General features: G+C 56.3%; 2 protein-coding genes across 2 annotated transcripts; both read left to right on the top strand.

Annotated features, from left to right (window-relative positions):
* Positions 1-789: 789 nt before the first annotated feature.
* LOC129200017 (PHD finger protein 7-like) lies at positions 790-7,021 on the top strand. The gene is made up of 9 exons (XM_054811275.1): positions 790-923; positions 4,270-4,394; positions 4,572-4,663; positions 4,755-4,844; positions 5,127-5,251; positions 5,464-5,730; positions 5,941-6,054; positions 6,207-6,325; positions 6,498-7,021. Exons 1-9 carry the CDS (start codon positions 790-792, stop codon positions 7,019-7,021), a joined length of 1,590 nt encoding a protein of 529 aa, XP_054667250.1.
* Positions 7,022-15,916: 8,895 nt separating this feature from the next.
* Positions 15,917-24,071, top strand: LOC129200016 (uncharacterized). Its single transcript, XM_054811273.1, has 12 exons — positions 15,917-16,613; positions 16,897-17,040; positions 17,675-18,162; positions 18,444-18,578; positions 21,320-21,444; positions 21,622-21,713; positions 21,805-21,894; positions 22,177-22,301; positions 22,514-22,780; positions 22,991-23,104; positions 23,257-23,375; positions 23,548-24,071. Exons 1-12 carry the CDS (start codon positions 16,497-16,499, stop codon positions 24,069-24,071), a joined length of 2,340 nt encoding a protein of 779 aa, XP_054667248.1. The 5' UTR covers positions 15,917-16,496.
* The last annotated feature ends 1,977 nt before the right edge of the window (positions 24,072-26,048 follow it).

Raw genomic sequence — 26,048 nt, 5'->3', positions numbered from 1 at the left:
CAAAGCCAGGCTGACAAACCCTGTTGCAAGGCCTCTCATAAGCAAAACCAGTTTTTGATGCAAAACCAAAGCAGACACATGTAGGAACTGCTCCGCACAGAAAATACAGCACGGTGAGGTTAACTGCAAAATTAGCAAGGCTGCTTCTCTTTAGGCATTGGTTGTGCCTCTTTCCTCTCAAAACGACAATGTTTAGGAACACTGTGCCCTGCAGAAGTAGAATGCAGCAGGAGAGGAGTTGGGAAGGGGGCTGTGAGCAGCAATAGAGTTCAGGTGAGCAGCAAGCCAAGCTTGCCAATGCTGCCTGTGGTAGTGGGATGGGGTGAGTGACAGCCTTGGTGCTCCAGCTGTTCCGTGGCACAAGGGGAGCTGCGCTTGCCTGCTCACCTAACAATGCCAACACTCTCCCTCATTCTTGCCAGAGCCCAGCTCTGACGTTGAAAACGTCCAGGCACTGCTCCAACACGGAATGTGCCAGGACGGAAAGCTCCTTCTGGCTCTCGCCTTCCCTTGGCACCCCTATTGCGACATGGAGCCTTCCCGCGTTTCAACTGCATTCACTGCCGTTCAGATCTGAAGAAGTATTTTTACGGGATTTCACGGGACTTTCTCTGTTTGGTTTGTTTACAGACGTGGCTGGAGGCAATGGACATCCAGCTTCCCAGCTGGGTTCCGGGGTTGATGCGCAGGGAGATGGCATGGGTACGTCATGTAGATCACCACTCCCTTCTCCTGAGACCCCACCTGGAGCACTGCATCCAGCTCCGGGGTCCCCAGCGCAAGAAAGACATGGACCTGTTAGAGCAGGTCCAGTGGAGGATCCCAGGGCTGGAACAGCTCTCCTGTGCAGAAACGCTGAGAGAGTTGCGGGTGTTCAGCCTGGAGAGGAGAAGGCTCCAGGAAGACCTTACTGCGGCCTTTCGGTATGTAAAGGGGGCTCACGAGAAAGGCACGGCGAGACTTTTTACCAGGGTCTGTAGTGACAGGAGAAGGGGCGAGGGTTTTAAACGGAAAGAGGGCAGGTTTAAATTGGACATGAGGAATAAACGTTTTATGCTGAGGGTGGTGACACAGTGGCACGTGTTGCCTAGAGAAGCGGTGGATTGGGAGTGTTCAAAGTCAGGTTGGAGGGGGCTTTGAGCAACCTGATCTAGTGGAAGATGTCCCTGCCCGTGGCAGGGGGTTGGACAAGGTGATCTTTGAAGGTCCTTTCCAACCCAAACCATGCTATGCTTCTATCCTTTTGCTGCCTACTGGGGGAGGACACAACACCGTGGGAGATGCCTGGGAGGAGTCCCAGGGAGCTACCGGGCATTGACCTGCCTCCAACATACACAAAACTGCTCAGGTAGCTTCCTTGGAGGAGTCCGGGGCTGCTGAGGTTTTTTCCCTCTCGCAGCAAACGCAAGACAATATCTTTATGTTCCTCTGCGGACATGGACTGCTGTCAGGACACGCTCTGCGGGACAGCCAGCAGCTCTGGGCTCGTGACAGTAGTGCAGCTGCGAAAGGTGCAGGTTGTGTTACGACTGCTGTGAGCAGGAATATGGACCCAGGCCTGTGGTGTCTGGTGATGGGTGCTGAATTGGGCTGTCCCCTTGGCAGTGGCAGGCTGGAAAGCTTCTGGACAGGGGACATATTTGAAGGAGCAGAATCCAAGGGCCAAAGTCCCTCAAAACCCTGCCAAGAGCTACAGAGCACAACCAGGGCAGGAGGGCAGGGACCGGTCACCTTGCCAAGTGCGCACAGATGTGGGAGCAGGGTTGGACCATCAGTGCGAGGGCAGCACAGAGTCATCCACTGCTGATTGATCTGGCACGCTGACATTTTACTGCTTCCTCATTCACTACACAACTTCCCTTGATTTAAATCCCCTGCATAGCCTTTCTGGAGAGGGGAGAGTTAAATGGACCACACAGCTTCTGTGGTGAGGCCTTGCAATTTCCCTGGGACCCCAGGGCCAGTGCTTTTTCACGCCGAGCAGGACAGAGGGCACAACCTCCGTGAGACCCCTCCTGGTGCCAGACGTGCTCAGGGGAGAGGCCGTCCTGCATCTCCTTGGCTCTCCCCGCATCTCCTGGGGCTCAGAGCCATACCCATCCACCATGCCAGGCACCCTTCCCATGCCATTGTCACTGCTGTCCCCATCCCTGTGCTCGGCACTGGCCCCAGCCCCACGCTCGACCCTGGCCTCCGCGCTCTATGAGAGCACTACCCCTCAGCTCGGCCCTGGCCCCCCATTCAGTGGGGTCCCCAGCCCCATGCTCAGCAGCACCCACGTCCCATGCTGGCATGGTTTAACCCCGGTAGGCAGCTAAGCCCCACACAGACGCTCACTCACTCTCCTCTGCAGTCTGACGGAGGAGGAGAGAATCAGAGGGGTACAAATGCAAAACCTCATAGGTTGAGATAAAGACAGTTCACTAAGGAAAACAAAACAAAACAAAAAGAAAGCAAGTGATGCAAAAAACCACAGTTGGTCACCACCAGCTGACCGATGCCTAGCCAGTCCAGGAGCAACAACAGCTCGCAATTTCATTGCTGAGCACTTTGCCATAAGGTATGGGACTGGTCATTTGGGGTCAGCTGTCCCGGCTGTGTCCCCTCCCAGCAGCTTGTGCACTCCCAGCCTACTCGCTGGCGGGGCTGTGTGAGAAGCAGAAAAGGCCTTGACACTGTGCACACACTGTTCAGCCATAGCTAAAACATCAGTGTGTTGCCGATGCTCTTTTGCTCACAAATCCAAAACAGGGCACCGTACAAGCTGCTATGAAGAAAATTAACTCTGTCCCATCCAAAACCAGTATCCCATGCTCAGCGCTGTCCCTAACGGCACACTCAGTGAGGTCCCCATCTCTGTGCTTGGTGCCACCCCTGTCACGCGCTTGCAATGTCCACAAGCGCCAAACTTTGCAAGGTCCCTGCCCTTTGCTCAGTACATCCTAGTCCCCACTCAGTACTGTCCACATCCCCGTGCAGTTGGCCCCGTTCCCGTTCCCGTGCTCGGCACTTTAGGCCTGCCTGCGATCACCAAGGTCCCTGCCAGCACGTGCAAGGCTGCCTTGCACAGAAGCCCAGAATGGTTGAGGTTGGAGGGTGTGGCGGTGTGCTCCCCCCACACCTGAAGCCACAGCCACCAGTGGGGGTCACGATGGCTGCATCCAGCTTTCGCTGGACTTTGGGGGACGGATGGCAACACGGCAGCCGGGGGCTGTCTGGAACAGTGACCCAGGGGTCTTGCTGGCACGCAAATACGACTAGCAGTCAATCATCTTACTCGATAAATAGTGGACAGCCCCTCGCCCACTGAGCTCTCCTGCATGGCCGTGGGCTGCACGCCAGGATCTCCCCTTGAGTATTAGGTTACTCTTTGAGGTGGAGAGATTCCTTGCCACAGCAGATCCTCAGTAAGCGATCAATTGCACGCTAAACTTTGAAATCTCAGCTAAGTGATATAAAGGATTGATTGCGCGTATATAATCCTTTAGGCATATACTGTTGATCAAGACTTGCACTAGGACTGGATCCAGCCGCACCTAGACTCAGAGCTCTAACTAAGAAGGAGTTTAGAAAGCAAGGAGGTCCTTTCTGAACCTCATGACTCAACGGGAGGGTCTCCCTGGCAGTTTTGTCTCGCCCTGTCCTCTCTGCAGTAAATAATCAAGCGTACTTTGCCATCGAATCTTGTTAAACCACTAACCATTGTCACGTTCGCTACCATACTTTGTTAAATCCCTGGTTTATATCACTAAACATATTGCTGCTGCTCTCTCGCCAGTGAAGCGCATGACTCCACCTGCAACAGAGGAGCCCATCTAGTCCAAGCACCTGCTGAAGCAGGGTCCCCTGGAGCAGGCTGCTCAGGCCCTTATCCCGCTGGCTTGGGCCTGTCTCCAAGGCTGGAAACTCCACAGCCTCTCTGGGCGACCGGTGCCAGCACTGCAGCCCCGTACGGGTGCAAAAGCAGCCACCCCCCTGACTCGGGTGCCGAGGTGGCCGTGTCACAGGGGGCGGCAGGTAGCCGAGGGCACCCCTGCCCATACTGGGGGCACAGACAGACGAGTGCTGGTGATGTCACAGTGGCCACTGTGACCCGTCGCCAAGGCCTGGATAAAGGGCTGCTGGGCTGTGGCCTTGCGACCTGGCGAGGTGAGGAGAGGGCAGGGGAAGAAGGGGCTTGCCCAGGGCTGCCGAGGGAGGAGGGGAGCCGCACTCCTTGGGGCTCCAGGGCCTGCGATACAAGCTCACCGTGTCCCACTGCTCTCTAAGGGTTGGCAGAGGAGTGTGCAGAGGAGAAACCCCGGCACTGCTGCGGCAGAGCCTCTCCAAGCACTTGCTGTCCATGTGCACCGCGTTCGCGATGAAGCAGCAGGACCCCGACTCGAGGGAGCAAGGTGAGAGCGAAGTATCCCTCCCCACAGCTCCCCATGGCTGGCAGAGGGGCTGTCAGGGCAGTCTGCATCCGGCCAAGCTAGGCCAGCTAGGCGTGGACAGAGCCAGGCTTTGGGGGACGCTTCCCTCAGCCCTGCAGAGGTGCTCATTCCCAGCGGCATTTGCTCTCTCCCCTCCAGCATGCATGCTGTGTCGCCGGGCAGAGGCTGACCCGGATATCTGTGGGTGCAAAAGCGCAAAGAAGGGGCTCTGTGCCCACACCTATTGCCTGGTGAGTTGTCCTGGGGCTCCGTCCGGCTTTCGGCCAGGGATAGTCCCCTCCTTGCTGATCTCATGAGCTCCTGGCCTCCTCTGCTCTGCAGTTCCTTGCCAGCGGGCTTTTTCCACAAGAGAGCAGGAACGGGTTTCTCACTGAGGACACCAGACGCGCAATCCAGGAGGCAGCCCAGAAGGTGAGCATCTGGCAAGAGCCAGGAGGCTTGTAGCAGGAGAGGCTTGCGGGAGCTCCACCTGGAGCCCCGGAAAGAAATCCCAGCCCTTCCACCAGCTCTGGGACAAACGCCTGCTCCCAGCAGCTCCGCAGAGGCTCCGGCACAGGCCAAAGCTTCGTGGACCAGGCCGATCTGCGGGCTGTGAGCCAGCAATGCCCACAGCCTGCGCCCGGCCCGGAGGCGTGGGGCCAGCCACGCAGGCCCTGAGCCTGCCGCTGAGGGGGGCTCCTCTGCTCTTTCCAGCGCTGCTTCGTTTGCGGCGAGACGGGCGCCGCCATCACCTGCCAGCACAAGGGATGCGACCGCAGCTTCCATCTCCCTTGCGCCTCAGAGGGTGAATGTGTCACCCAGTTCTTCGGGCTGTACAGGTAAGGGCTGCCGGCCCTCGTGCAGGAGCCTCCCCACCTACCAGCAAGCGAGGAACCCACAGGGACGCTTCCCATCAGCTTGCCACAGCCCGAGCCTGAGCCCGGACAGGAGCTGGGGCTCCTTCACACCTCCTGTGCCCTCCTCGCCGTCACCAGGGAAGGACTCGGCACTTGTCACCTCACCTTGCCCATCCCTTCCATCCTTCTCCCAGGTCCTTCTGCTGGGAGCACCGCCCAGAGCAGGCAGTGCAGGCCGCTCCAGAGCACAACACCACCTGCATCATCTGCCTGGGCCTCGTGGAGGACAAAAAGTCCTACCACACCATGGTGTGCCCAGCATGCCAACACGCCTGGTTCCACCGGACCTGCATCCAGAAGCAGGCTGTCCATGCTGGCGTCTGCTTCCGCTGCTTGCGTTGCCAAAGCAAAGATGAGTTCGTGATGGAAATGCTCACCATGGGGATTCGAATCTCCAAGAGGTTCGTTTTTCTCTTCCCGACTCACAAGACGTCAGGCGCAAGCGTGGTGCCAGGCCAGGGCAGGCCTGGCCGCCTGCTGTCCCCTGACTCTTTGTCCTCTGCTGCGTGGAGGAGCTGGCAACAGGGTGTGGGCAGAAGGGCAGGAACGGCCTGGATCTGCCTGATGCTGGGGCAGCCGGGGCTCAAGACTTTCCCTTCCTTCTCCAGCAGACAACCGTCACGGGAGAGCGACCAGGCATTTGGACTGGTGTATCAGAGGCACATCCGCTGCAATGCCAGCAAGTGCCTTTGTCTGGGAGGCAGGGAGCAGGCAGAGGAAGAGGGGTGAGTTGCCAAAGCAGCGATCTAGGGCTCTGCATGGGATCTCTGTCTCCCCACGTGCTCAGGGAGGAAGGACTAAGAAGAAGGGTTCTGCCAGGCAATCCGGTGCTTGCGACACTTTGTCCTCACAACCAGCAACCCCTTTGCTTCCCCAGGTCCTGGCAGATGCTCCTGTGTAGCTCCTGCGCAGCCAAAGGCATCCACAGGCGCTGCTCCTACCTGAGGAACAGCGCAACCACCTGGCAGTGTGACTGCTGTGCTGGCCTGGGCCCTGGTAAGAGGCAAAGCACCCGGGTGTCCCCCGCGCTGGGGCCAGGGGCCAGGCTAGGCCTGGTAGCAGGGACTTAGGTTGGGCTTGGCTTCAGGAGGGCTGTGGGCACCACGATGGCCTCTCCTGCCCCGGGGCTGGGTGGCCGTGCTGCTGACCTTCCTGCCCCCCCTCGCAGGCGCCAGTGACAAGTCAGAGCTTGCCAGCATCAGAACCGCCAGCCAGGCGGCATCGGGGCTGTCCCATGGCTCCCTGGTGCCTGAGAGCAGCAGGCCCAGCACCATCACCTACCCACCACCGGGGCCATCCCGCAGCTCCCCAGGGCCTGAAAGCAGCAGCCGCTCCAGCCACCTTGGGCCAGACCGCATCCGGCACCGCTCGCAGTTACAACGTCGGGCGCAAAAGCCATACAGCCGGCCTGGCAAACCCCATGGGACCAGCCACGTGCCAGCTCCAAGCGTCGAGCCGAGCAGCCCCAGCACTGCCTGGCAGATGGCGCTGGGGCTGTTCCTTGGTTTGCTGGCGCTCCAGAGGAGCAGCTCCACCTCTGCCAGCCAGGCAGCGTCGGGGCTGTCCCGTGGCGCTCTGGTGCTCGAGAGCAGCAGCCGCTCCAGCCACCCTGGGCCAGACCGCATCCGACACCGCTCGCGGTTACAACATCGGGCGCAAAAACCATACAGCCGGCCTGGAAGATGCTGCTGACCAGTCGTGCGCCAGCCCTGAGTGCTGGCCCCCATGCCCCAGCACAATAAAGTTGGCTGCTCATCTTAGCTGCACTGGGAGATCCCACACTCGTTTGTCCATCATCCTCCTCTGCCCTTCTCAAGGGCCAGTCTTAGGGGATGGGACTGGGGGTCTCCCTGCTCTTCTCCCCCAGGGTTGGCAGCATCTTCCCCAGACCGGAATTCCTCCCTATGAGCTGGCCTTGGCCAGCTGCCCAGCACCTTGCCCATGTGCTTCAGGCCTTGCTGGCCCCGGGAGGCTGCAGTTCAGTGTCACTCCGGAGCAGCGCTTTCCCCCAGTGGCATGCTCACACGCACCCCCCCCCCCTCAGCCCCATTGCACCCCTCCTCTCTACCCCTTCCCCACTCCCCTGCAACAGCTCTCCCCCACCTCCAGGCGCAGCGCCGCTGTCCCACAGGGCACTCCTTGCCCCAGGGAGGGCAACCTTGCCCAGGAGGCCCTGACTGGGCCCCAGCGCCCTGGCATGTCCCGGGGAGCAGCGGTACTGCCGCCGGGCTGGTGGCGAGGCTGCTGCCAGACTTGGGCTACCCGGGCTCCCTGCTCCGGCCTCCATTCTCTGTCCTGGCCAAGTTGGGGGGACCAAGCCCAGGGGCTGCCCCTGCTGCCATGGCGTGGCCTCAGCCCACTGGGCTCGGGGTGCCTGCGCCCCGCTGGGGCTGCCAGTGCTGCCACTTTTGGGGAGTGCTGCCTGGTCTGTGGGAAGGTGCCCGCTTTGGGGGTGTTTCTGCATTTGGCGGTTCTTTCTGGACTTGGGGGAGGCAGAGGCTTAAGGTGTGCCCCTGGGCTTGGGGGTTTGGAGGTTGCCGACAGGTTTTTTTTGGGGGGGGGTGTAGCTTCTGAGCCTGGAGGTTGGTGCCAATTTGCGGGGAAACTTCAGGGTTTGGGGACGTTGCTGTGTCGGGTGCATGCTGCCAGGTTTGGGGGGTGCTGCCAGGTGTGGGGTGCCTCTGGATTTAATGTTTGTTCCTGGATTTGGGCAACGCTACCAAGTCTAAGGGTTATCTCTGGTTTGGGGGGGGTGAAAGCAGCACCGGCTCCAGTGGAAACAAGCCCTGCTGTCCCTGCAGCAGTGCCAGCAGTGCATTTCATAAGGTGCTGGGCACCGGTGTGGTCATGCTCCATGCTCTGGCTCGTGGTTTCAGCAGCTCGGGTAGCCGGCTGGCCACCCTGGAGAAGAGCTGGGGTGCCACCCTCAGATGTTTTTCACTTGCTGTGTTTGAGGTGAAATTACGTCTCTCACGTCTGGAGTACTTCAGGAGAGTACACACCACGCTGCCTGCCCCGCCCTGGTAGTAAATGATGTGTTTCTCTTTGGAGTTTAATTGCCTTATTCCTTCTTTTGGTCCTCTGGTGCAGATCACTCAGTGCCAACGGTGCAGGCTGATTGTCGCATTGCGCCTGCTGTTTTGCTTGGCAGTGCTGCAGGAGGGAAGCTGGGCAGCGCTGCTCCACTGCCTGCTGCTGGGGTAGCTGTGGAGGAAAGAGGCTTTAGGAAATCCCTTCCCGAGTCCAGCTGAAGCTCAGGAGGTTTTCTGCCAGTGGAGCTGCTGTGGCACTCACAGCACTTGGCGAGGTCTCGGACTTTTCTTGGGCTCGCTTTAGTTTCTGCTCCGTGTGAGATTGTTGGCAAGCACGGAATCCGCGCAGGCAGCCTGTGCTCCTGGGGAATTGTCTTGTTGCTTTTTGTCACAGAGCGGCTTGTCAGACAACTGTCTAGTGAACGAGGCTTCTAGTGATGGTTTGCTATCTGGATAGTCAGAAAAACAGGAGAGGGATGGAAGTCACTATCTTTAAGCTGGGTGGAATCAGCAACTCGAACTCATGAAATGTCTTGGCACATCTCAGATGAGCTCTGCTAGCATCCTCTGCCTTTAGAGTGATACTGGGTAAGATCAGGAAGCTTTAGTCTCGTGCTAGCTTTTCACCTGCAAACACTTCCATGTACTTCTTCCTGCATCTGCTTTTGTCCCTCTAAAACCAAGAGCTGGTCTCTGGGTCTTCTGCTTTGTAGTCAATGGTATTACTTTTTAGTTTAGTTCATCTGCATTTCTTTCTCTCGCTCCCTCTCTGTCTCGGAGAGCTGAATAAGCTGTTACAGAGAAGATTAACCAGGGGCATATTCCTGCATTGAAGAATACAACGTAGGAGAGAAAGGCAGAAGTGTCTCCTCAGGAGACATCTACAAATGACATCTACAGGCTGTGTAGAAGATGGACCGCTCCGGGCCAGGGTGAGCACCCCGTGACTCACTTGCGCTCCAGTTGCTGATACAAGGCGTGGTGGTGGGGCTGAAACTGCGGAAATCCCTGACCTGAGATGAGGTTAGGGGGGGCATTCCTGTCACACCGAGAACTCCACCAGAAGCTCATGTCACAGTGCCCTTTCTACAGCACACAGCTCTGCCTCCTGAGGCTGGAGAATGTCCTGTTGCCTGGCTTTGTCCCACCCCATCCAGGGACTTCCTCTTCCAGGTCAGAGAGCTTCTCAAGGGCTCAGATGAATCCTTTCCTGGGAGCTTTGGATACCTGCTAGGCCGTCTGTTTTCTTTTGAAGCGACCGACCGATCAGCACAGTTATGCTTATCAAGCCACAAATCTGGTATTTGAGGGCTTGTTGCACCCAGAAATAAAGCAGGCTGCATCCATGTCACACTGGGGATTGTTTTGCACAATGAAAGCTGCAGTGAGGCATACAGCATTAAAGGCAGCTGTGGGTTTGACTAGCTGAGCTACATCTCCAAGCCTTCCTACCTCAGCATCTTCTCCAGTGTGGTTAAGAGACGCAGGTACATAAAACGTTCCTGGTACGAACAGAGGACATCAGGAAGTGCAGTAGTGGTAAGACACTTTCATTTTTTTTTTTTTTTTTTAATGGAATTGCATTCCCACCTCCAGCTTTTGAAGCCACTTTATCTGGCAGTAGCACAGCAGTATTCCTGAGAGTGCAGTTCCACCCGTGGAAACCAATTTGTAGCTTCCCATTTGCTGTGGCAGAGCAGCTCAAACTGGAACTAGCCCTTGCTGCAGAGATGCACCCCATAATGCTGGACGCTAGGGTTGTTAGCGAAGACAGTAAGATGAATGACTTCTGGCAGCTGTTTTCCACTGCAGTATCTGCACACTTGACCATCATTTCCCCATCGTTACCGATTTCTTGCTTGTACGTGACATTAATGCTTCAGTTTACCTCCTGACTCCCTAAGCTTATTTTGCTTGGGTTTTACCAACAGATTGCGAAAACCAATTCACCATCATTCAGCAGGCTGCTGGATTCTTATCTGCATCCTGTCTTTACCAATGCTGATGGGTACCAACCTGCTGCTGCTTACAGGAATCGGACTTCTTGTCACGGATGCTCTATCAGTCCCCAGATACGCAACACTGTGGGGGAAGGAAAGATGGTTTAGTGTCATGCAGTGATCTTTCGTAAAAGCACAGCAGCATCGAGTTAACAGAGGCCTTGTCCTTTAATGGCTTTTTGAAATTGCAGGACTTGCCGGGAAGGCTTCTTCAGAAATTTCTGCATGCAAAACCCCATGTACGCAATCACTAGGCAAAATTGCTGAGAGAAATTGGCAAGTAGGTATTCGCCTTATGTCGTTCCCGTTCTCCCTCTACTTGTAAGGAGGTGTGAAATGCACAGGGGTTTAGGTGCAGTAACGAAAAAGAGGTCGTCGGTGCCCTGTCCCCCAAATGCAGGGCTAGTGTTGCTATATGAAATACCATGCATTTCGCAGGCTGTGGAGCTGCTGGTCCTTTTCTTAGCAAGAGTCACCAAAGGAAAAGAAACAGAAAATTCCTGCTCGGTGTCTATTTTCTTCCATTTCTTTTCAGTTCTCCTTTGCCTTGTAGCCCAGAAACTTGTAGCTTTGGAGGAGAAACGTTTCCCTTGCGTTTTGCTCTTTTTCCAGAGGCAGGTCAGACAGGTTCAGGCAGGTGCCAGTGTCGCGGAGCATGCAGCTCCTTCCACAACTCCTCCTTGCTAGCTGCTGCTGAAGCTGCTTTGTTGAAGCCGCTGTCTCTCCTGCCAACCCAAACGGCTTCTTTGATTCCACTTCCCTGCATCTTCACACCCACCCGGAATAACTAGCAACTCTCGCGGTCAAGGGAGATCCTGCTGGGGTCCCTCGCAGACCTGCAGCACACCCTGTGTTGTTTCATGTCTCCTTGGAAGACTTGTAAAGGGAGAGAGCATCAGGCGGCAATGTTTGCTGATGTTGCGAAGCTATTTAGAGCAATGTGAACAGACGATGGTGGGGAGGGAGCCATGCTGCTACAGCCACAACCGTTCAAATAGCGGCCAAGGCGATGCTGTTAAGCAACGCTGTTTCAGGCCTCCATCCTCGGAGGCTTTCTAGACCCCACTGGAGGAACCCCCCAGCATCATGGACTGACATCCTCGCTGGAGCTGCCTGGCGCCGCAGGACGCAGGCCTGGGGCCTCCTGGTGACCTTTCCAACTTGAATGAACCTCTGAGACTGTGATTTCCCTGCTCCTTTTTTCCGCCCTGCTTCCCCCCCCCACGCCCCTTGCATCCACCCACATCTGGCCCATTCGTCCACCTTTGGTCCTTCTCAAGGAAGACCCTGTGCGTGATGTTCAGGGTGCCTGTGAGACACCCGTGAAGGGGCGTGCATGATTGAGGAGAGCTGCTGTTTGTTTTCTTCCTGGTTTTCCTCCTCCTGTTCTTCTTCCCCCCGATCTTACTTTTCCTCCTCCCCCTTCCCCTTTCTCCAGTTTATTCTTCTCCTGGTCTTCCTCATCATCTTTTTGCTCATCCTCCTCCTCTTCTTCCTTTCCCTCCTCCTCATCCCCCACTAAATCTAGTTTAAGCTCTCTGTACAAATCTGGCCGGCCTGTAGCCTAAGTAGCAGTCACGTACAGGAAGCAACCTGGATTTTTTTTCCCCTCCCGCAGCCCAGAGGATGCCACGTTGTTGTCCTCAGACTCAAAGGCAGAGAGAAATCCACAGAAGAGTGGTGGCCAAACAGTGAGCACAGAGGCAGCTGCAGCCGAAAGCACCTGAGCCCGAGGATGGCAGGGAGCGTGCTGATGTGCAGACAGGTAGGATGCTGAAGGGGTGTCAGAGACTGTTGGAAAGCCACAAATCCCCTGTTTTGTCTCAAAGAACTCATGGTTGTTTTTGGGGGGAGGGGGCAGGGAAGGGGGGGCGGTGCGGGCACTGCGGAGGTGAGGCGGTTGTAAAAGAAATCTACCAGACGCGAGTTACCCTAGGTTTGCTTTATTGCAGCGCTGGATGCACGGGGGAAACAGCTCCACCAAACGTGCATACAGGGATTACCAACACACAGGTTATATAGACTCAAAATATACATATTCATTATTTTTCCAAGAACAGGCAGTCCTATGATAATCCTTTCTTAGAATCCATTTCTATCTTCTCCTCCCCGTCACGCATGCTCAGTGATTTGAGTTGGTGGTCCTCAGGGGTCTCTGGTGGTCGTCAGTGGTCTCGCACCCGTGTTCGCTGAATGACCCTCTTCTTGCAGGCATACGCAGTACGCTCGCTGGGGATACAGCTCTCCATAACAACCTTCTTGATAAGATTGATATCCCCGGGCCTGTTGTCCGGTTGGGTAGGGACTGTACAAGGAACGTAGCAGCATTGTACGTTGCCATGGTCAGTTAGCTTCATTACCTATTATTACCTTGATTAGAAACCCTGTGGGGGAAGGAAAGATGGTTTAGTGTCATGCAGTGATCTTTCTTAAAAGCACAGCAGCATCGAGTTAACAGAGGCCTTGTCCTTTAATGGCTTTTTGAAATTGCAGGACTTGCCGGGAAGGCTTCTTCAGAAATTTCTGCATGCAAAACCCCATGTACGCAATCACTAGGCAAAATTGCTGAGAGAAATTGGCAAGTAGGTATTCGCCTTATGTCGTTCCCGTTCTCCCTCTACTTGTAAGGAGGTGTGAAATGCACAGGGGTTTAGGTGCAGTAACGAAAAAGAGGTCGTGGGTGCCCTGTCCCCCAAATGCAGGGCTAGTGTTGCCATATGAAATACCATGCATTTCGCAGGCTGTGGAGCTGCTGGTCCTTTTCTTAGCAAGAGTCACCAAAGGAAAAGAAACACAAAATTCCTGCTCGGTGTCTATTTTCTTCCATTTCTTTTCAGTTCTCCTTTGCCTTGTAGCCCAGCAACTTGTAGCTTTGGAGGAGAAACATTTCCCTTGCGTTTTGCTCTTTTTCCAGAGGCAGGTCAGACAGGTTCAGGCAGGTGCCAGTGTCGCGGAGCATGCAGCTCCTTCCACAACTCCTCCTTGCTAGCTGCTGCTGAAGCTGCTTTGTTGAAGCCGCTGTCTCTCCTGCCAACCCAAACGGCTTCTTTGATTCCACTTCCCTGCATCTTCACACCCACCCGGAATAACTAGCAACTCTCGCGGTCAAGGGAGATCCTGCTGGGGTCCCTCGCAGACCTGCAGCACACCCTGTGTTGTTTCATGTCTCCTTGGAAGACTTGTAAAGGGAGAGAGCATCAGGCGGCAATGTTTGCTGATGTTGCGAAGCTATTTAGAGCAATGTGAACAGACGATGGTGGGGAGGGAGCCATGCTGCTACAGCCACAACCGTTCAAATAGCGGCCAAGGCGATGCTGTTAAGCAACGCTGTTTCAGGCCTCCATCCTCGGAGGCTTTCTAGACCCCACTGGAGGAACCCCCCAGCATCATGGACTGACATCCTCGCTGGAGCTGCCTGGCGCCGCAGGACGCAGGCCTGGGGCCTCCTGGTGACCTTTCCAACTTGAATGAACCTCTGAGACTGTGATTTCCCTGCTCCTTTTTTCCGCCCTGCTTCCCCCCCCCACGCCCCTTGCATCCACCCACATCTGGCCCATTCGTCCACCTTTGGTCCTTCTCAAGGAAGACCCTGTGCGTGATGTTCAGGGTGCCTGTGAGACACCCGTGAAGGGGCGTGCATGATTGAGGAGAGCTGCTGTTCGTTTTCTTCCTGGTTTTCCTCCTCCTGTTCTTCTTCCCCCCGATCTTACTTTTCCTCCTCCCCCTTCCCCTTTCTCCAGTTTATTCTTCTCCTGGTCTTCCTCATCATCTTTTTGCTCCTCCTCCTCCTCTTCTTCCTTTCCCTCCTCCTCATCCCCCACTAAATCTAGTTAAAGCTCTCTGTACAAATCTGGCCGGCCTGTAGCCTAAGTAGCAGTCACGTACAGGAAGCAACCTGGATTTTTTTTCCCCTCCCGCAGCCCAGAGGATGCCACGTTGTTGTCCTCAGACTCAAAGGCAGAGAGAAATCCACAGAAGAGTGGTGGCCAAACAGTGAGCACAGAGGCAGCTGCAGCCGAAAGCACCTGAGCCCGAGGATGGCAGGGAGCGTGCTGATGTGCAGGCAGGTAGGATGCTGAAGGGGTGTCAGAGACTGTTGGAAAGCCACAAATCCCCTGTTTTGTCTCAAAGAACTCATGGTTGGGTTTTTTGGGGGGGAGGGAAGGGGGGGCGGTGCGGGCACTGCGGAGGTGAGGCGGTTGTAAAAGAAATCTACCAGACGCGAGTTACCCTAGGTTTGCTTTATTGCAGCGCTGGATGCACGGGGGAAACAGCTCCACCAAACGTGCATACAGGGATTACCAACACACAGGTTATCTAGACTCAAAATATACATATTCATTATTTTTCCAAGAACAGGCAGTCCTATGATAATCCTTTCTTAGAATCCATTTCTATCTTCTCCTCCCCGTCACGCATGCTCAGTGATTTGAGTTGGTGGTCCTCAGGGGTCTCTGGTGGTCGTCAGTGGTCTCGCACCCGTGTTCGCTGAATGACCCTCTTCTTGCAGGCATACGCAGTACGCTCGCTGGGGATACACCTCTCCATAACAACCTTCTTGATAAGATTGATATTCCCGGGCCTGTTGTCCGGGTGGGTAGGGACTGTACAAGGAACGTAGCAGCATTGTACGTTGCCATGGTCAGTTAGCTTCATTACCTATTATTACCTTGATTAGAAACCCCTTTCCCACGATTATAGGCTTTGAAACAGTTCTAGGCCTTAAGCAGCTTTCTAGTTCACATAAGTTTTCTTCTAGCTAAGCTTCTATATTTTTTACAGCGGTGGATTGCTTCCCCCTACCTCCTCTGGTAACTTTCCAGCGGCTGCTTTGGCCGTGCGCCATACACCTTGGACGGAGGAGGAGCTCCCCCCAGCCCAATTCCAGAACTCTGTGGAGACAGACTGCGCAGACAGAACCCCTGAACCTTCTAAACAATGGACTGCGCAGGTGCAAAGCTCATCTGCGTGTTTCCGCCCCAAGGGTGGTCCCTGAGGGGCAGAACAGTAGAAAGGTGAGCATGCGCGCCACACCGGGGTCGACCCACCACCTGTGGACCAAGACCTGCGGACTAAGGAGCCATCCCTGTGACGACATCGCAGCATCCAAGGGTAGTGATACCTATCCTAGCCTCTCCTCTCCTCTCCTTCTTTTCCTTCTGTCCTTCTTTTCTTCTTCTCCTTTCCTCTTAAGAAATTCATGCCTTATAAAACCGGTTGTTGCCTTTGCCAGACCAATTTGCCTAGTTGTCGGTTGTCCTAGTCGCTGCTTATGGCAAGTGTTTTACCCGTTATCCGCACAGTTGCCACTTGTTGACACCTAGCCCCTAGATTGTTAATAAAACTCCGTTATATTGTTCCTCTGAGTCATTCCTGTGGCTCATTGCATTGGCAGCTCCGCTGAGCGGGACTCATGCCTTTGGGGGATGAAAAGATTCACCTCCCTCGCAACCCACCGAGTGCGACGAGACAAGGGGGTTTAATTTCACCTAACCCCAAAACCTCATGGATCCAAGCGCCCCTACGACACTTCATTCCAGATGCAGCTGGGAACATCACCTCGGGTTAAGGTTCTCTAACCCTTGCCATTAGAACACCCTTGAATTCGCTGCTTTTAGCACTAACAAACTAGGCTAAGGAGGGTGACCTTTTTCCAGAGGTTCAGTGACCTTTCCTCAGGTTTCAGTGCACGCTCGGGGAAACAAGCTAGGGCTGCTTTCTTTGCTCTTTCCAGAGGCTCATCAGACGTCGCCTGAGGGTTGTGAACATTCCCGCAGCTCGGGCCCCGCTGAGCCTGCTGCCCTGCTGCCCAGCCGCACAGAGGCTTTTCTCCGCTGAGATACCATTTGACCTGGTCTGGTGGGGAAGTTTTGGTCTCGTGCCCTTCCCACTGACAAGTGCAGATCATCTTGTGTACTGGATAACCCTTCTTTTATGATTCTGTGATTTTCTGAGGAAGGTTTCTTAGCTCTGCTGTAGGAGGCGGGTACAATTCCAATCAAGCAGACGCGTTTCAGATGTGCTGTTTCCTTCCTCAAGGGCTTTTCTGGCAGGGGTAGGAACAGAACATGGTTGTCCTGACCCAATCGATTGTGTTTTCCCTTTTCTGCCTTTTCCTCTCAGGAAGATCAGGTGATGAAGAGACACACACCTTTTCAACAGAGACGGTTAGCAGATGGGCTGTCAGTGTCCTTCTACTGCATTTGCCTTGTCACCACAGACTCAACCAAGAACCGTTTGTTCTTCTTCACGGTGAGACCTAGTGGTCTGACGACTTCTGCGTGACACAGTGGCTTAGGAATCCTTCCCAAGGAGGGCACAGGGGTTGCAGAGCACATGGCATCAGAGGACTGACGGGGACAACCAATGTCCATTTTTTGTAGCGGTATAGTTTTTCCCTTTCTTACTGCACAGAAGCCATGTGCCGGCACATTCTTTGGATCTAGTTTGCCCTACTGAATCATCCGCTGTAGTCATGACTTTGAAAGCTCAGCTGACCCCAACGCGCATCATTCCTCATGCTTTTGCTTTCCAGAGCTGCACTCAGAAGGGCCTGCTGACCACGGAAGAGAGGTGGCCGTGCCACGCCAGACAGATGTGCCTCCTGAAAGACCCCTGCTGTGCTCTCCACCGTGGCAGAGCCAGGAGGAGCCACGGCCAGCAAGCAGAAGGAGGAGAGGTATGAGGCAAAGCCAGGCTGACAAACCCTGTTGCAAGGCCTCTCATAAGCAAAACCAGTTTTTGATGCAAAACCAAAGCAGACACATGTAGGAACTGCTCCGCACAGAAAATACAGCACGGTGAGGTTAACTGCAAAATTAGCAAGGCTGCTTCTCTTTAGGCATTGGTTGTGCCTCTTTCCTCTCAAAACGACAATGTTTAGGAACACTGTGCCCTGCAGAAGTAGAATGCAGCAGGAGAGGAGTTGGGAAGGGGGCTGTGAGCAGCAATAGAGTTCAGGTGAGCAGCAAGCCAAGCTTGCCAATGCTGCCTGTGGTAGTGGGATGGGGTGAGTGACAGCCTTGGTGCTCCAGCTGTTCCGTGGCACAAGGGGAGCTGCGCTTGCCTGCTCACCTAACAATGCCAACACTCTCCCTCATTCTTGCCAGAGCCCAGCTCTGACGTTGAAAACGTCCAGGCACTGCTCCAACACGGAATGTGCCAGGACGGAAAGCTCTTTCTGGCTCTCGCCTTCCCTTGGCACCCCTATTGCGACATGGAGCAATCCTGCGTTTCAACTGCATTCACTGCCGTTCAGATCTGAAGAAGTATTTTTACGGGATTTCACGGGACTTTCTCTGGTTTGTTTACAGACGTGGCTGGAGGCGATGGACATCCAGCTTCCCAGCTGGGTTCCGGGGTTGACGCGCAGGGAGATGGCATGGGTACGTCATGTACATCACCACTCCCTTCTCCTGAGACCCCACCTGGAGCACTGCATCCAGCTCCGGGGTCCCCAGCGCAAGAAAGACATGGACCTGTTAGAGCAGGTCCAGCGGAGGATCCCAGGGCTGGAACAGCTCTCCTGTGCAGAAACGCTGAGAGAGTTGCGGGTGTTCAGCCTAGAGAGGAGAAGGCTCCAGGGAGACCTTACTGCGGCCTTTCGGTATGTAAAGGGGGCTCACGAGAAAGGCACGGCGAGACTTTTTACCAGGGTCTGTAGTGACAGGAGAAGGGGCGAGGGTTTTAAACGGAAAGAGGGCAGGTTTAAATTGGACATGAGGAATAAACGTTTTACGCTGAGGGTGGTGACACAGTGGCACGTGTTGCCTAGAGAAGCGGTGGATTGGGAGTGTTCAAAGTCAGGTTGGAGGGGGCTTTGAGCAACCTGATCTAGTGGAAGATGTCCCTGCCCGTGGCAGGAGGTTGGACCAGGTGATCTTTGAAGGTCCTTTCCAACCCAAACCATGCTATGCTTCTATCCTTTTGCTGCCTACTGGGGGAGGACACAACACCGTGGGAGATGCCTGGGAGGAGTCCCAGGGAGCTAGCGGGCATTGACCTGCCTCCAACATACACAAAACTGCTCAGGTAGCTTCCTTGGAGGAGTCCGGGGCTGCTGAGGTTTTTTCCCTCTTGCAGCAAACGCAAGACAATATCTTTATGTTCCTCTGCGGACATGGACTGCTGTCAGGACACGCTCTGCGGGACAGCCAGCAGCTCTGGGCTCGTGACAGTAGTGCAGCTGCGAAAGGTGCAGGTTGTGTTACGACTGCTGTGAGCAGGAATATGGACCCAGGCCTGTGGTGTCTGGTGATGGGTGCTGAATTGGGCTGTCCCTTTGGCAGTGGCAGGCTGGAAAGCTTCTGGACAGGGGACATATTTGAAGGAGCAGAATCCAAGGGCCAAAGTCCCTCAAAACCCTGCCAAGAGCTACAGAGCACAACCAGGGCAGGAGGGCAGGGACCGGTCACCTTGCCAAGTGCGCACAGATGTGGGAGCAGGGTTGGACCATCAGTGCGAGGGCAGCACAGAGTCATCCACTGCTGATTGATCTGGCACGCTGACATTTTACTGCTTCCTCATTCACTACACAACTTCCCTTGATTTAAATCCCCTGCATAGCCTTTCTGGAGAGGGGAGAGTTAAATGGACCACACAGCTTCTGTGGTGAGGCCTTGCAATTTCCCTGGGACCCCAGGGCCAGTGCTTTTTCACGCCGAGCAGCAGAGAGGGCACAACCTCCGTGAGACCCCTCCTGGTGCCGGACGTGCTCGGGGGAGAGGCCGTCCTGCATCTCCTCGGCTCTCCCCGCATCTCCTGGGGCTCAGAGCCATACCCGTCCACCACGCCAGGCACCCTTCCCATGCCATTGTCACTGCTGTCCCCATCCCTGTGCTCGGCACTGGCCCCAGCCCCACGCTCGACCCTGGCCTCCGCGCTCTATGAGAGCACTACCCCTCAGCTCGGCCCTGGCCCCCCATTCAGTGGGGTCCCCAGCCCCATGCTCAGCAGCACCCACGTCCCATGCTGGCATGGTTTAACCCCGGTAGGCAGCTAAGCCCCACACAGACGCTCACTCACTCTCCTCTGCAGTCTGACGGAGGAGGAGAGAATCAGAGGGGTACAAATGCAAAACCTCATAGGTTGAGATAAAGACAGTTCGCTAAGGAAAACAAAACAAAACAAAACAAAACAAAAAGAAAGCAAGTGATGCAAAAAACCACAGTTGCTCACCACCAGCTGACCGATGCCTAGCCAGTCCAGGAGCAACAACAGCTCGCAATTTCATTGCTGAGCACTTTGCCATAAGGTATGGGACTGGTCATTTGGGGTCAGCTGTCCCGGCTGTGTCCCCTCCCAGCAGCTTGTGCACTCCCAGCCTACTCGCTGGCGGGGCTGTGTGAGAAGCAGAAAAGGCCTTGACACTGTGCACACACTGTTCAGCCATAGCTAAAACATCAGTGTGTTGCCGATGCTCTTTTGCTCACAAATCCAAAACAGGGCACCGTACAAGCTGCTATGAAGAAAATTAACTCTGTCCCATCCAAAACCAGTATCCCATGCTCAGCGCTGTCCCTAACTGCACACTCAGTGAGGTCCCCATCTCTGTGCTTGGTGCCACCCCTGTCACGCGCTTGCAATGTCCACAAGCGCCAAACTTTGCAAGGTCCCTGCCCTTTGCTCAGTACATCCTAGTCCCCACTCAGTACTGTCCACATCCCCGTGCAGTTGGCCCCGTTCCCGTTCCCGTGCTCGGCACTTTAGGCCTGCCTGCGATCACCAAGGTCCCTGCCAGCACGTGCAAGGCTGCCTTGCACAGAAGCCCAGAATGGTTGAGGTTGGAGGGTGTGGCGGTGTGCTCCCCCCACACCTGAAGCCACAGCCACCAGTGGGGGTCACGATGGCTGCATCCAGCTTTCGCTGGACTTTGGGGGACGGATGGCAACACGGCAGCCGGGGGCTGTCTGGAACAGTGACCCAGGGGTCTTGCTGGCACGCAAATACGACTAGCAGTCAATCATCTTACTCGATAAATAGTGGACAGCCCCTCGCCCACTGAGCTCTCCTGCACGGCCGTGGGCTGCACGCCAGGATCTCCCCTTGAGTATTAGGTTACTCCTTGAGGTGGAGAGATTCCTTGCCACAGCAGATCCTCAGTAAGCGATCAATTGCACGCTAAACTTTGAAATCTCAGCTAAGTGATATAAAGGATTGATTGCGCGTATATAATCCTTTAGGCATATACTGTTGATCAAGACTTGCACTAGGACTGGATCCAGCCGCACCTAGACTCAGAGCTCTAGGAAGGAGTTTAGAAAGCAAGGAGGTCCTTTCTGAACCTCATGAGTCAACGGGAGGGTCTCCCTGGCAGTTTTGTCTCGCCCTGTCCTCTCTGCAGTAAATAATCAAGCGTACTTTGCCATCGAATCTTGTTAAACCACTAACCATTGTCACGTTCGCTACCATACTTTGTTAAATCCCTGGTTTATATCACTAAACATATTGCTGCTGCTCTCTCGCCAGTGAAGCGCATGACTCCACCTGCAACAGAGGAGCCCATCTAGTCCAAGCACCTGCTGAAGCAGGGTCCCCTGGAGCAGGCTGCTCAGGCCCTTATCCCGCTGGCTTGGGCCTGTCTCCAAGGCTGGAAACTCCACAGCCTCTCTGGGCGACCGGTGCCAGCACTGCAGCCCCGTACGGGTGCAAAAGCAGCCACCCCCCTGACTCGGGTGCCGAGGTGGCCGTGTCACAGGGGGCGGCAGGTAGCCGAGGGCACCCCTGCCCATACTGGGGGCACACACAGACGAGTGCTGGTGATGTCAGAGTGGCCACTGTGACCCGTCGCCAAGGCCTGGATAAAGGGCTGCTGGGCTGTGGCCTTGCGACCTGGCGAGGTGAGGAGAGGGCAGGGGAAGAAGGGGCTTGCCCAGGGCTGCCGAGGGAGGAGGGGAGCCGCACTCCTTGGGGCTCCGGGGCCTGCGATACAAGCTCACCGTGTCCCACTGCTCTCTAAGGGTTGGCAGAGGAGTGTGCAGAGGAGAAACCCCGGCACTGCTGCGGCAGAGCCTCTCCAAGCACTTGCTGTCCATGTGCACCACGTTCGCGATGAAGCAGCAGGACCCCGACTCGAGGGAGCAAGGTGAGAGCGAAGTATCCCTCCCCACAGCTCCCCATGGCTGGCAGAGGGGCTGTCAGGGCAGTCTGCATCCGGCCAAGCTAGGCCAGCTAGGCGTGGACAGAGCCAGGCTTTGGGGGACGCTTCCCTCAGCCCTGCAGAGGTGCTCATTCCCAGCGGCATTTGCTCTCTCCCCTCCAGCATGCATGCTGTGTCGCCGGGCAGAGGCTGACCCGGATATCTGTGGGTGCAAAAGCGCAAAGAAGGGGCTCTGTGCCCACACCTATTGCCTGGTGAGTTGTCCTGGGGCTCCGTCCGGCTTTCGGCCAGGGATAGTCCCCTCCTTGCTGATCTCATGAGCTCCTGGCCTCCTCTGCTCTGCAGTTCCTTGCCAGCGGGCTTTTTCCACAAGAGAGCAGGAACGGGTTTCTCACTGAGGACACCAGACGCGCAATCCAGGAGGCAGCCCAGAAGGTGAGCATCTGGCAAGAGCCGGGAGGCTTGTAGCAGGAGAGGCTTGCGGGAGCTCCACCTGGAGCCCCGGAAAGAAATCCCAGCCCTTCCACCAGCTCTGGGACAAACGCCTGCTCCCAGCAGCTCCGCAGAGGCTCCGGCACAGGCCAAAGCTTCGTGGACCAGGCCGATCTGCGGGCTGTGAGCCAGCAATGCCCACAGCCTGCGCCCGGCCCGGAGGCGTGGGGCCAGCCACGCAGGCCCTGAGCCTGCCGCTGAGGGGGGCTGCTCTGCTCTTTCCAGCGCTGCTTCGTTTGCGGCGAGACGGGCGCCGCCATCACCTGCCAGCAGAAGGGGTGCGACCGCAGCTTCCATCTCCCTTGCGCCTCAGAGGGTGAATGTGTCACCCAGTTCTTCGGGCTGTACAGGTAAGGGCTGCCGGCCCTCGTGCAGGAGCCTCCCCACCTACCAGCAAGCGAGGAACCCACAGGGACGCTTCCCATCAGCTTGCCACAGCCCGAGCCTGAGCCCGGACAGGAGCTGGGGCTCCTTCACACCTCCTCTGCCCTCCTCGCCGTCACCGGGGAAGGACTCGGCACTTGTCACCTCACCTTGCCCATCCCTTCCATCCTTCTCCCAGGTCCTTCTGCTGGGAGCACCGCCCAGAGCAGGCAGTGCAGGCCGCTCCAGAGCACAACACCACCTGCATCATCTGCCTGGGCCTCGTGGAGGACAAAAAGTCCTACCACACCATGGTGTGCCCAGCATGCCAACACGCCTGGTTCCACCGGACCTGCATCCAGAAGCAGGCTATCCATGCCGGCGTCTGCTTCCGCTGCTTGCGTTGCCAAAGCAAAGATGAGTTCGTGATGGAAATGCTCACCATGGGGATTCGAATCTCCAAGAGGTTCGTTTTTCTCTTCCCGACTCACAAGACGTCAGGCGCAAGCGTGGTGCCAGGCCAGGGCAGGCCTGGCCGCCTGCTGTCCCCTGACTCTTTGTCCTCTGCTGCGTGGAGGAGCTGGCAACAGGGTGTGGGCAGAAGGGCAGGAACGGCCTGGATCTGCCTGATGCTGGGGCAGCCGGGGCTCAAGACTTTCCCTTCCTTCTCCAGCAGACAACCGTCACGGGAGAGCGACCAGGCATTTGGACTGGTGTATCAGAGGCACATCCGCTGCAATGCCAGCAAGTGCCTTTGTCTGGGAGGCAGGGAGCAGGCAGAGGAAGAGGGGTGAGTTGCCAAAGCAGCGATCTAGGGCTCTGCATGGGATCTCTGTCTCCCCACGTGCTCAGGGAGGAAGGACTAAGAAGAAGGGTTCTGCCAGGCAATCCGGTGCTTGCGACACTTTGTCCTCACAACCAGCAACCCCTTTGCTTCCCCAGGTCCTGGCAGATGCTCCTGTGTAGCTCCTGCGCAGCCAAAGGCATCCACAGGCGCTGCTCCTACCTGAGGAACAGCGCAACCACCTGGCAGTGTGACTGCTGTGCTGGCCTGGGCCCTGGTAAGAGGCAAAGCACCCGGGTGTCCCCCGCGCTGGGGCCAGGGGCCAGGCTAGGCCTGGTAGCAGGGACTTAGGTTGGGCTTGGCTTCAGGAGGGCTGTGGGCACCACGATGGCCTCTCCTGCCCCGGGGCTGGGTGGCCGTGCTGCTGACCTTCCTGCCCCCCCTCGCAGGCGCCAGTGACAAGTCAGAGCTTGCCAGCATCAGAACCGCCAGCCAGGCGGCATCGGGGCTGTCCCATGGCTCCCTGGTGCCTGAGAGCAGCAGGCCCAGCACCATCACCTACACACCACCGGGGCCATCCCGCAGCTCCCCAGGGCCTGAAAGCAGCAGCCGCTCCAGCCACCTTGGGCCAGACCGCATCCGGCACCGCTCGCAGTTACAACGTCGGGCGCAAAAGCCATACAGCCGGCCTGGCAAACCCCGTGGGACCAGCCATGTGCCAGCTCCAAGCGTCGAGCCGAGCAGCCCCAGCACTGCCTGGCAGATGGCGCTGGGGCTGTTCCTCGGTTTGCTGGCGCTCCAGAGGAGCAGCTCCACCTCTGCCAGCCAGGCAGCGTCGGGGCTGTCCCGTGGCGCTCTGGTGCTCGAGAGCAGCAGCCGCTCCAGCCACCCTGGGCCAGACCGCATCCGACACCGCTCGCGGTTACAACATCGGGCGCAAAAACCATACAGCCGGCCTGGAAGATGCTGCTGACCAGTCGTGCGCCAGCCCTGAGTGCTGGCCCCCATGCCCCAGCACAATAAAGTTGGCTGCTCATCTTAGCTGCACTGGGAGATCCCACACTCGTTTGTCCATCATCCTCCTCTGCCCTTCTCAAGGGCCAGTCTTAGGGGATGGGACTGGGGGTCTCCCTGCTCTTCTCCCCCAGGGTTGGCAGCATCTTCCCCAGACCGGAATTCCTCCCTATGAGCTGGCCTTGGCCAGCTGCCCAGCACCTTGCCCATGTGCTTCAGGCCTTGCTGGCCCCGGGAGGCTGCAGTTCAGTGTCACTCCGGAGCAGCGCTTTCCCCCAGTGGCATGCTCACACGCACCCCCCCCTCAGCCCCATTGCACCCCTCCTCTCTACCCCTTCCCCACTCCCCTGCGACAGCTCTCCCCCACCTCCAGGCGCAGCGCCGCCGTCCCACAGGGCACTCCTTGGTTCTTTCTGGACTTGGGGGACTGTCGGCAGGCTTAAGGTGTGCCCCTGGGCTTGGGGGTTTTTCGGGGGGGGGTGTAGCTTCTGAGCCTGGAGGTTGGTGCCAATTTGCGGGGAAACTTCAGGGTTTGGGGACGTTGCTGTGTCGGGTGCATGCTGCCAGGTTTGGGGGGTGCTGCCAGGTGTGGGGTGCCTCTGGATTTAATGTTTGTTCCTGGATTTGGGCAATGCTACCAAGTCTAAGGGTTATCTCTGGTTTGGGGGGGTTGAAAGCAGCACCGGCTCCAGTGGAAACAAGCCCTGCTGTCCCTGCAGCAGTGCCAGCAGTGCATTTCGTAAGGTGCTGGGCACCGGTGTGGTCATGCTCCACGCTCTGGCTCGTGGTTTCAGCAGCTCGGGTAGCCGGCTGGCCACCCTGGAGAAGAGCTGGGGTGCCACCCTCAGATGTTTTTCACTTGCTGTGTTTGAGGTGAAATTACGTCTCTCACGTCTGGAGTACTTCAGGAGAGTACACACCACGCTGCCTGCCCCGCCCTGGTAGTAAATGATGTGTTTCTCTTTGGAGTTTAATTGCCTTATTCCTTCTTTTGGTCCTCTGGTGCAGATCACTCAGCGCCAACGGTGCAGGCTGATTGTCGCATTGCGCCTGCTGTTTTGCTTGGCAGTGCTGCAGGAGGGAAGCTGGGCAGTGCTGCTCCACTGCCTGCTGCTGGGGTAGCTGTGGAGGAAAGAGGCTTTAGGAAATCCCTTCCCGAGTCCAGCTGAAGCTCAGGAGGTTTTCTGCCAGTGGAGCTGCTGTGGCACTCACAGCACTTGGCGAGGTCTCGGACTTTTCTTGGGCTCGCTTTAGTTTCTGCTCCGTGTGAGATTGTTGGCAAGCATGGAATCCGCGCAGGCAGCCTGTGCTCCTGGGGAATTGTCTTGTTGCTTTTTGTCACAGAGCGGCTTGTCAGACAACTGTCTAGTGAACGAGGCTTCTAGTGATGGTTTGCTATCTGGATAGTCAGAAAAACAGGAGAGGGATGGAAGTCACTATCTTTAAGCTGGGTGGAATCAGCAACTCGAACTCATGAAATGTCTTGGCACATCTCAGATGAGCTCTGCTAGCATCCTCTGCCTTTAGAGTGATACTGGGTAAGATCAGGAAGCTTTAGTCTCGTGCTAGCTTTTCACCTGCAAACACTTCCATGTACTTCTTCCTGCATCTGCTTTTGTCCCTCTAAAACCAAGAGCTGGTCTCTGGGTCTTCTGCTTTGTAGTCAATGGTATTACTTTTTAGTTTAGTTCATCTGCATTTCTTTCTCTCGCTCCCTCTCTGTCTCGGAGAGCTGAATAAGCTGTTACAGAGAAGATTAACCAGGGGCATATTCCTGCATTAAAGAATACAACGTAGGAGAGAAAGGCAGAAGTGTCTCCTCAGGAGACATCTACAAATGACATCTACAGGCTGTGTAGAAGATGGACCACTCCGGGCCAGGGTGAGCACCCCGTGACTCACTTGCGCTCCAGTTGCTGATACAAGGCGTGGTGGT

This window comes from Grus americana (assembly GCF_028858705.1).
Source record: "Grus americana isolate bGruAme1 chromosome 26 unlocalized genomic scaffold, bGruAme1.mat SUPER_26_unloc_2, whole genome shotgun sequence".
NCBI lineage: Eukaryota > Metazoa > Chordata > Aves > Gruiformes > Gruidae > Grus > Grus americana.
Note: the sequence above shows the minus strand (reverse complement) of the source record. Positions and strands in the feature narration are given on the sequence as shown.